This window comes from Patiria miniata, unplaced genomic scaffold (genome assembly GCF_015706575.1).
Source record: "Patiria miniata isolate m_02_andy unplaced genomic scaffold, ASM1570657v1 HiC_scaffold_7, whole genome shotgun sequence".
Classification (NCBI taxonomy): Eukaryota; Metazoa; Echinodermata; class Asteroidea; order Valvatida; family Asterinidae; genus Patiria; species Patiria miniata.
The window spans coordinates 28119528-28130915 of NW_024037074.1; the positions used below are offsets into that span (position 1 = coordinate 28119528).

Consider the following 11388-nt stretch of genomic DNA (forward strand, 5'->3'; position numbering starts at 1 on the left):
AGAAAAACACATTGCATTGAATTAAAATTTCGTCCGATGATTGGTCGTAATATATGAAACAACTATAGTAAAAGTGGTCTAAGCGTTGAAGAAAAATGAATGATTACAAACATACAGTGTATTATTCGCTAAAAAGAATCTTAACACGAGTCAATTGAAATTGCACACAAATATAACATTCAATGTGGAGAATATAAGTCAAGAGAAAAAAACAAATTTCGTTCGATAATTGGTCGTGATATAATTATAGCACTCACAAAATTGAAATCGTCGGGAACTTAGACGAAAACAATGAATGCAACGAAAACAAATACTGCAGTGTGTAAGGGTGCACACCGGTAAATAGGCCTCAATCCGTGCTCATGAATAAAAATTATACCCTCATAATATTCTATATTAGAGAGTTCTGAGAGCCATAGAATTGGGGAATTGAAGAGATATGGCAATGAACCTCTGGCCCGGACTTGAGGCTTTCAATTCTGAGCATTTTGGATGCAATTTGGCTCAAACGTGGCGCTGTTGCCAATGTTTTGTAGGACGTTTTTCAAGATGGCTACCTTTCCGCTTTGGAGAAAATGGGGGTCGTCTTCCTTGGGTGTGAATTTCTTGAAAAGTCAATGGTCAACCCACCCAAAAATTTAAATAAAATGAAAGATGGCATGTTGGTCATCATTTTTTGAGGATTTTTAAAAGAATGTTGCAGTAAGGGCATGTAGAAATTTTAATGCATGGTTGCAACCATAGAGCCTGAAAGAACGCCATTTTGTCTTTGAGCGTCCCCCCACCCCACTCACACACACCCACCCGCACTCAACAAAGGCACAGAAGTGGGGTACTTCCTTTGTTCTCGTGTACTAAAATTTTGCAACGTCGCACACATGTCAAAATGCTCTTATTTTAACCATAGTTAATTTCCTGGGCTATAATTCGGACTAAATATTCCTTTTCTAAAGCTCTTCCATTTGCGACAAATCAACCCATCTTGGAAATTCCTAGTTTTTGAGTAAAATCCATATATCTATTTCGTGAAAAACTAATGGGGTGCCAAAACGGTACCCCGTAAGTCGGTGGGCATTCCTTGTGGGGTACCTCCCATTGTTCCGGTACCCCATTAGGCAGTGTTTGTACACGCACACACACACACGCGCACACCCGACCTTAATTTCTATGGGCATTTTACATTGGGTTGCCCTTTCTCTTTATTGTTTCTAGTCAAAATGTCTTTTATACAACTTCTTCAATTTATCTAACCTCAATTTTTTTTTTCAAAACTTTCCTATTCTGTTTTTGTCACTCTCCCTTGATTTGTTTTTAGTTTGAGATATTGGTTTCTTTACAGATGAAGATCTGCGTTGCCACCATTATGTCAATCGCCCTCCTTCTGGGGAACTCTGTCAAGCTCCGAGCTTCCGTTACTGGGCCAGTTCCCTCGGATGGCGATGGTCCTGCGTCTCAGGTGTGTCAGCAGTGCTGCCAGGGACCTGCTGCAATTCCCGGCATACCAGGTCTGCCTGGACCGGTGGGACCGATTGGGCCGTATGGTCAGCCGGGGTCAAAGGGCGATGTAGGTGAGCTAGGTCAAAAAGGTGAGAGTGGCCCAAAAGGACCTATTGGTGAGCGGGGAGCACCTGGGAACACTGGGTCTAAAGGTGATTATGGGATTAGTATGCCTGGCAAGATAGGTCCAAGAGGTATGCCAGGTATCGTCGGAAGAATCGGAGAAACTGGTGCCAAAGGTCGGAAGGGTGAGCCAGGGGAGACACCAGACAACTCCGACCAGCGAGTAGCATTCACGGTGACGAGGACGAGCAGCTCGGGTGAATCTTCGAGTCAAGACACCCGTTTGCCCTTCCAGCAGACCGAGATGCTTCTGCCGGGTACCAGCTTCGATCTGGAGACCGGTACGTTCACCTGTAGTGTGCCGGGCACTTACGTATTTGCATTTTCTGTTCTCAAGAATAGCAAAAACGGTTATTTAAACATCCATCTTTTTAAAAACACTTACCCGGTGATTAGTACCTATAGTACATCAAATCAACGTGGTCAGTTGTCTGGCAGCGCGGTTCTGGTTCTGCAGCGAGGAGACACAGTATATTTGACTATGTACGGTATGGCGCATAGTGAGTCCAAGTATCACTACACCTCATTCAGTGGCTTCCTCCTTTACCCCGAATAAATAAATCAAATTATCACCAAACAAAAAATAAACAGTAGCAATGCTGCAAAAATCAAGTCGCTTTCCATTTTGCCGAAACAATTACTAATGAATCAAAATAAATAATGTTCAATGTCATTTTAATAATGACGACAAAATGTCTCCTATAGGTACCGTTAAACAGGTGTGATAAAACTGGTTGATTATTAATACATGTATAGCATTGTACATTAAAATATAAACACGGTTTACAAGACAGTAAAACTAATTATAAAAAATATCACTAAAAATCAGATAAAAATAATACTTGTTTTTTTTCTATGAAATTAATTTAAGCTGTGATTTAAAAAAAAAAAAAAAAATCATCAATCCTTCTCGATTAAGCTGGAAGTCTGTTCTACAGATGCATACATGGTAAAAGCACGAACACCGTATGCCTTGTCAGGCTTTGGACGAACTTCAAGACGGTTGAACTTAACCCTATCACAGCCATTAGTGCGAATGTAACACTCATTAATTGATATCAACTCGACGGATAATTTTAAAAACTAACTAAGGATCTTGAATTCAACCCTTACCGTATAACCGAGAGCCAATGTAGTTCCTGAAGTATGGATGCATGTCTACATGACGATTTATCCTTCTCGAGATATTACAAGTCTTGAAGCAATATATGATGTCATTTCTTAAGCTGGTAATCGTTTGAACCAAAACAGGAAGAAATAAACTGTTCCAATAATCTAATCGAAAACTAACAAATGCACGTATGTATAAATAATGTATTTGTTTACATTTGCACCGCACAGTTCCATATAGACAATAGGTTTTTAAAAATGTGACTGCTTGTAATAAACTGAACCCCATCACAGCTTTTAGTGCGACTGTTAAAGAGCCAACGTAGTTCCTGAGGTACGGGCGTACGACCCTTCCTTCTGCATGCTGTTATTTCTTAAACTGGTAATCGTATGAAAAAAAAAAAACATAAACCGTTACAATAGTCTGTCTGGGAAGTAACAAATGCATGTATTAAAACATTATTATTATTTTTTTTTTTTTCATTTGCATTTCGCATGTCGTATACAGCCAGAGATTAAATGAAGTCTGGTGATATCATTTATTTATCCTCGGAAACTTCTTTTCTTAAAAAAACAACAAGAGTTTCAAATTGCGCCACAGTGAACCAAGAACTCTCAACTTGTGTTAAACACCTCATTTTGTATCCCATGTTATACATGTATAATTGAGTTTTTGTTTCATGAAAAGTTGAGTTTTTGAGCTTTCACTATGATGAAATTGTTTACGATTTAATGTAGTTTGAGTTGATAATGTGACACTATATAAGCAGATTACGCAATTATGATTATATGGTATATAGTTGATTCTAAGAAACATTTTTTTCCAAGTATACCTTTGAGGATGTGCTCTGTTTATAACAGCCTAACTAATTTCAGCACAGAAAATAATCATATAACATGTAATCAGAATCGAATATAAATACTCGAAAACTGTATTTTGAACAGTACTTTAATTAATCATTTAGCTTTTAACAATGTGGGAAACCTTGTCCAAATCGTAATACCCATCGAATTCCTCTCAGGAAAGTAAAATTACAGAGAAATATTGTCGTTGAAATGAACAAGGAAATCACAGTCTGAATCTTACGAACACAATACGGTCTTATTAAATACTTAAATCTGTAATTATAGATAACAACTTTAATCCTTTGATATCACAAATTATTGCAAACAAAGTCAGTTAATTACCTGTAATTTTGTCCATTTTGGTTTGTTTTGACTTCTAGATTAGGGGATCGGTGTTAATGATAGGCCGGGTTAACATTGGTTGAGGATGGATTGGGTGAAGGATGAATGATTAGTGGTGTCGAGGGGGTTAGGAATTGAAGATGAGGGGCAGGAAGCAAAATATGATGCCGACTGCTACTTCATCAAAAACAATGAATGGCACTAAGACGATGGTGTAGTCTACTTATCCCATTTACCCCACGGATTCTTAAAATCCTAAAACATGTAGACAGAACAAAATGAGAAATGAAAAATGCTGGATGTCAGGCCCATGTATCTTTGCCCCCCTCCCCCTTCCCCAACACAACCGGAAGCCCACCGACAGTGTTGTTCTGCATCCGCCTGTGAAGGGCAGGGTGTTCAGGTTGGCTTGGGTTTGAAGGGTGATATAGATAAGGTGGTTGCGTTTTGCAGATTAATAGGAGATGGGTGAGAATGAGAGGGATAGCATTGGTGAGAGTGGCTGAATAGGGTGAAAGTTGTACAATTTCCTCATACGCTCATCTTACAAACGCCGAGAATGTTAGAGCCAGGGTCATAGCCACGTGCATGGGAGAGGTGGGTGTGTGCAAGGGCGGATCCAGGAATTTTCGCAGGAGGGAGGGGTTCATCGGCAAAACAAATCTGACATGCAGACAGGTTTTTTTCTCCGGACACTTGGCCGCCAAAAGGCGGACATTATTATTATTACCAGTAAAACATGTTCTTCCGCAATTTTTGAATATTCGTTGGCAGATTTATTTCAGTAAAAATAGTTTTGCTGTACGTTCCCATCGTGGTAAACCATGGCCCCGGATGCGAATTTTCTTTTCCTAAACTACACCCACATGCATGGTTGTTTAGCGCCCTCTACGATACTTTTATGATACGTACGCAGGTATATAATTATATTTCCCCTAACATTTTGGCGAGCAGTGCGATAGCTCAGTCGATAGGGTTGTGATTTTGAATTGCAAGGTTGCAGGTTCGATTCACCGTTGATTTGTCCCCGATTAGTTTTTCTGTTCTAAACTTAGGCTTCAGAGGGTATTTTGTTAAAGGGAAATAAAGTCCGAATTTCATTACGTTCGAATTCATTTCTTTTTTTCTAATTTATATTTTTTTCTCACGTTTTTAGAAAAGAAAATTCCAAACGCCATAGCGTACACCCATTATGCGAATGACGTTTGGGAGAAAAAAAAATCGAGCCCATGCAGGATGGTAAAGCGTGCACACCGGTAAATAGGCCTAAACTCATCAACCAAGTGCATGGAAGAAACTTAAACCCTCAAAATATTCTATATGGGTCATTCCATGTCAGACCGACGCACTTTTTTACCTCATGTCTTCCTATTTTGATAAAAAATGCTGTGCTTGTAGGGCCTGATGAGCAATGAATACACACCAATTTTTAGCCTGATCCGACCTACTATGAGGTCAGGGCAGAAACCATAAAAACGGACATTTTGATGGTAAAATACCACCCTTTCGGAAGAAATATGTCAAAACCATGTCAATGTTCATCGAATATATGCGAATTTGGTATCAAAATAATAACAATTGCATGCTCAAATCAACTCTTTTGTCAAAATTAAATTTTAAGAAAAGTAGGTCACGTGACCTTTAATATGTTATGGTGACTTTTGACCCAATTTATGCACTTATGTATCATTCCGAAATCAATGAAATTAAAATGACTTGATAGATAGAGCATGTCTTCCTCTATCAGAATCTACTAAAAATCAATTGGGGTCTTCAAAATTTACAACTTTATGACTATTTTTTTACTGTTGGATGGATACAAATTAAAGGCTTTACATTAGAAATCCACCCTCACAACTTACTATTCTAAAGGCGCCTATAATGACCAAGGAGCACAGCCTGAAATCGAAAGAGTTTGATTTTGCCGGAGGGAGGAAAACCGGAGGGCACGGAGAAAACCCTCGTGGCACAGGAGAGAACCAACGCACAACTCTATGCTCACATGTGATCCGCGGCCAGGATTCGAACCGTCATTTGTGGTCACCTAGGTGAGAGGCGAAAACCACCCACAAACCACCCACGCCGCCCTAAATGCTAGTATAATGTAGTTTGGAAAATAATGAAGGAAAACTGAAACGCATCCCCACGCCTTTCGATTCTGTAACGGCTAGCTTGCCGGGTATCAGGCACTTTCACCTGCCCCTCCCCTCCCCACTCATAGCCTAACATAACGGAAGCACATCGACAATTTGGTTCTGTATCCGCCGTTGAGGGGCAGGGTGGTCAGGTTGGGTTGGGTCTGAAGGTTGTAAGGCATTAATTAGGTGGTTGCGTCCCGTAGATTGATGGGAAATGGGTGAGATGGGAGTGGGTGGCAAAGCCTTGGTGAGAGAGGCTGAATAGGGTGAAACCCACGTCAGCTTACGGGCATGCAGGTATGTTAGGGGCAGGGTTGTAGCCAAGTGCAGCGGTGAGGTCTGAGTACCCGATTTAGTACGGTCTGCGCATTGAACAGGCGGCCAGCTCCTGATGCCAGACGGCGTAGTACGGACGTCCTGTCCTCTTTGTCACTGGTTATAGCTGTCCCAACATCCCCCCTATGTTTTCAAATATCCGATCGCAGATTTATTTTAGTAAAAATATGATTGCTGTACGTTCCCATCGTGGTCGAACTCATGGTCCCGGCCGCATTTTGAGATACTTTACGTCACTTCAAACTCAGTGGCGTAACCCGGAAAGCTAGGGAGGGCGTGCCTCACCACTCAGCCTGCCTGGGATTCGGGGAGGCGCTTAACTCTTTGAATGCTTCCTCCAGAAAATGAGGAGTCTAAATTAAGGTCCCTTGAATGAACCACGCCAATGAGTAATACTTCGCGGCGTAATATCTCTCGAAAATACTAGGTTTGAAAACTACACACCCTAGCAAGGTAAAAGAACAGGTACTGTTTGGAGTTGTGGGCAGTATTGTTCCGCTAGAAATCAGGCACACTCAGGGGCACACTTAGTGATTATTTTGGAGTTTCGGTAGAATGTGGGCCACCGTCCTTTCAAAGTTTCTCAGTAGGCATTCTGATAGGCCGGCCTATTTTAGCGGGGAAAACTGTTAGTTGTCATCAGCAGAAAACTGATGAGTGAATAACTAAAAACAGAGACACTCGATAGGTTACCCAACGAAAAACAAATGTCACAACATGACTGTTAATGCTGTAAAAATAGGTTTACTCTTCCTCTTCCTGTCGACGTAACTATTAATAGAAAGGGAAACAACAACACTCTAGCATTCAATAAGCATTAAATAAGCACCCCACGTCGGCTGCCGAGGGTAGTTAGGAGGGGGAAGGGATGATGGGGGGGGGGGAATTCAATATGGGGATTCGTGCTTGGCTTTGAGATCAGGCTATTGAATGTTAGTGTTCCTAAGGAAAGAGGTTTGTTGCACATGGTAGGATCCAAACAGTTTGGGATAAGTTTGGGATTAGGTTTGATTAGGCGAGGGTTAGGATAAGGGTTGGCATAGTTATGTGTTTGGTTTTAGGTATAGGTTGGGCTCAATAAGTGGAGATTGGAGTGTCTCAATAATCGGGGAGGGGGTTCTGCATGTGCAAGGTGGATTGCATGCCGAGAAGTTGGCCTGGCCAAGCGCACGTTTGACTAGTGGAGGTGGATAGATGAATGGTTATAATTAAAGTTGCCTGCTGGGTTCTGCAAATTTAGTATACTTCACCGTAAGAGGGCGTTAACTGTACTTGGACAGGATATTATTAACACAATATATTGAAGTTCTTATGACGTTTTCTTCTCAAGCTAAATTATAACGCCTTCGTTTTCTATCAAAAATGTAGACTGCATACCCTGACTACAAAATACTAGCCACCAAATGCGTGGCTCCATTTAATAACACGAAGCGCAAAACAAACACTGAATCACGTATGGCCGATGTACGTCATTATTCTATCCACCAATCAGAGTAAGTCACCCAACAAGTCGGTGACCACAAGTGAGTGGTCTGTGATTGACAGGTGCCAATCACAATCCACATGTTTGAATAGGTCACCGACATCCATACAATCATTCCACCAATTAGATGCGTATATTTGAGTGTCGGTGATACAAGCTTCGGGTTTCACGTGTGGCAATGTACCATTAGCATCATTTCCCTCTCATCAATATGAAGCGAGTCGGTGATATGTGATTGACAGCGCGCAGGGGCCAATCACAAATCGGGCATGCAAGTTCCTCAGTCACTGCTCAGGAAATCGACGTCAATATTTAAGTCACAAGCTGCCGGCTCACTCCTCACAACGACCGCAGCTCATGTCCACGTCCAGACGACAACCCGAGAGAACTGCTTGCAAGATCGAACAATAATTGCACGGTGAGTGCTTAAAACAATCTTTTGCGCTTGATATTCAGCTAAACTTTAGGTTTGATCTTTTGCGATATGCATGTATGATATTGACACAAAATTGCTTATAGCCAGAACAGCGTGCTGTCAATATTTCAGACACCGATGATTGCATTCCCATACAGTAACTCGATTACTTGGTGGTTGAATAATAACCAGCTTATTATGTTGTATACAATATAGCTGAATTAACTCCTAGTCTCAACAGCTGATGCGGATTTGGACCAACATTTTGTGAGGCCAAATTTTCAGGTAATAAATGCTATTGCTAAGAGCAAATGAGGCCAAAACAAGTCTCCGGTTTCTGGTCTGCGCCCGCGTTACCATACGCGTAGTCATGCACGTCGGCAACAAGTTATTTTTTTTCCATCCAAGATTGGATCGAAATCCTGCTGCTTCACAATTTAACCCTAAAGGGGCCGGGTTATTTTGACCAACTCTCAGCCGGGGGGGGGGGGGCGGATTCCGCCCCCCCCCTAAGATCTCGGCCATCGAGTGTCGAAAAAATTTGATACTCGACACATGCATAGAGCAACTCTTCCTGAACATACCCAAGAAATGTCATGACTATAGGTCAAAGGGTTTTGGAATTATGGCTAATTAATTATTCATATGTACAAATGGCAATTCTGCTCTGTGTACACGACGTATATGCGAAAATTCAGTTTTCACGGCGCGTAGCGCCGGAAAATTTTTCGCTACGCGGCAACCCGTGGTCCGATTTCTATGTTTTTGGTATCAAAAGATGCGCAAAGCTCGAGGCTAAAAAGTCATAACAGCTTGGGTCGCGAAAAATTTTTTTTTAGAAGCTATCACGGAAAATGTTGAGGGGGGGGGCGGATTCCGCCCCCGGCCCTTTTAGGGTTAAACATGTTTTTAGATGGGGTAACGATCGAGTGTGAGCTTTATGTGGCCTCTCTGCGCTTCCATACATTTTTCACTGATTTTTGTCGGGCAGCGGCTCCATTTGCAGATTTTGCAATTTCGTAATTGTGTGTCTGGAAGCCAGACTAAGGGTGCGATGATCGTGTATCTATAACCTGTAAATGTTTAGAACCACAATATGTATCGGAGCAGACTAATGAACAGCCAGACAGCTCATGCACGATGTTGATGTCGCTGTATGGTGTGACGTCACCGTTTTCTCTGATTTTTGTCTTGACTATCCAAATGCCCCCCCCCCCCCAAAAAAAAAAAAAAAACCACATGTTTGTGTCGGTCGAGATAATAAGTGGGTGCAGAATTATCAAGCCTTGTGGCATTCCTGGGGTCACCTCAAGCTCAACTCTGAAGGATATATTTTAAGAGAGTTTCAAGGGATCGAATCTTCATCGGCAACATGATCAGCCGCATCAGCCGAAAAAAAAAAAAAAAACACCCAAACCGCGCCGCACCACTTTCGGGGCAAGCTCCATACCAGATTTGTTTGGGCCTAATCAGGTTTTTGTTTATTTGTTCAGATTTAGGAATTCCTGTCTGACAATATTTCCGCTTCTACTTCCATGGTGCACTCTCAACGCACAATAATATTTGTCAAATATACTGACTGATTTATCTCGTTCTTTTGAAAACTTACTTGAATTCTTGTCGCTACAGGTAGCACACTCTAAATTCATGGAAGTTTTATAGTTTTGTGTTATTGTTCGCCAGTCAGATTCGCCAGTTTTCTAGTCAAATCTAGCTGCAGGTTTGTCAAAAGTGTAATACATCAAGTTCCCTAATGTTATGGAAAATCACGCACTTACACAATATTTCCGATGATAAATTAAACTCTTTTTTGTTGAGAAAAAAATATTGAGAAAGCTCGACACTTAACCCATAATATCAGTTTGACCATTCACCCCCTTTATTTTCTTGCTAGTTTTCCCTGCTTACTGTATCAAACATAAAATCCCGATGCGATGCGCTCACATTTCCCGGCAATCACTGTAACCAATTCAGGATAAAAGGTGATGCGGAAGTTGGCCACGGAAGAACGTATAAAGGAAATTGAGACATCTCAAACATCCTGTCCTATGCTGTGTTATTTAAAATTGGGATAATCTCAATACCTTTTGCACTTCGTTTTGAAACTGTGTCATTTCGCTAGTTGACAGTGCGCCATTCCTGTTTGATCTTTATATATCCGCTCCGTTAAAAAGGTATCCCCTCACTGGCAAAGAAGGAACAGTTGGGGGTGACCGACCGACGCCACCTTGCCTGACTGCAATTTTGCCACGACGCGCTGCCGTACCACTGCTCGTATACAGTACAAATCCCCTGGTGTTCGTGCGTCACACAACCAGCTACCTTAACCAGCTAAATGTCCCGCCCACTGAACTTCGTTGTTAGGTAAAAAGGCCCCCTCCTTGTTGGCGCACGGAGCCCATACGCCTAAGCGTTACTTTTAAGTATTAGGCGATACAAGTGTCACTGGTCAGAATAGACTAGTGGGCGTACATACGAACGGACCGGACCATGAGAACACACTTTATTCAAGTTCAAATTGCTTTATATAGTTGGATTCATTTCTAGGAATCATGTAAAGAGTTGATGTTCGTACAAATTATTCGGGCCGTCTCTCTGCTGTCCGACTTCAACGTTTGAAGCACCAGCTTTCAGTGAATTCAGAATTTAAAGAAGTGAGGGATCCCCCTCCCATACAACCACCGTGAAACAGTGACAAATGGCCAATCACTGCTTTGAAATCCTGTTTGAAGCATACAAATTATTTAAAGACCGTCATTAATGTGGGATTTCCGGCTGAATTCGTTAAATTCAAATGTTATTGTGTTTTTTCAAATAAAAACAGTTTTGCTAACTCCTAAATCACTTAAAGTCATTCTCAGACTTGCAGATTTTGCAGCTTTCTTTTTAGAAAGGCAGATTACTCGTCATACCGTCACCGGGTTCTCCGGGAAAAAAAGTTTCATTTTTGTGTATGCCTACATCCAATTTACAAACTAAAAAAATCAAAACAAAAATCAAAGAACTAAAAGAACTAAAATAGAGATACAGATACCAAAGATTGAAGACTGCATTAACCTTCAATCGTATTGGCGAAAAGAAATTTGATTGATTTTCAG

General features: G+C 41.3%; 1 protein-coding gene across 1 annotated transcript; it reads left to right on the forward strand.

The window, feature by feature from the left end:
• Nucleotides 1–1489: 1489 nt before the first annotated feature.
• On the forward strand, nucleotides 1490–2161 carry LOC119746194 (complement C1q tumor necrosis factor-related protein 2-like; the record flags this gene model as incomplete). The annotated part of the gene is made up of 1 exon (XM_038223002.1): nucleotides 1490–2161. A coding segment is annotated over one exon (672 nt), but the record flags the coding sequence as incomplete, so codon positions are not given.
• Between the last annotated feature and the right edge of the window lie 9227 nt (nucleotides 2162–11388).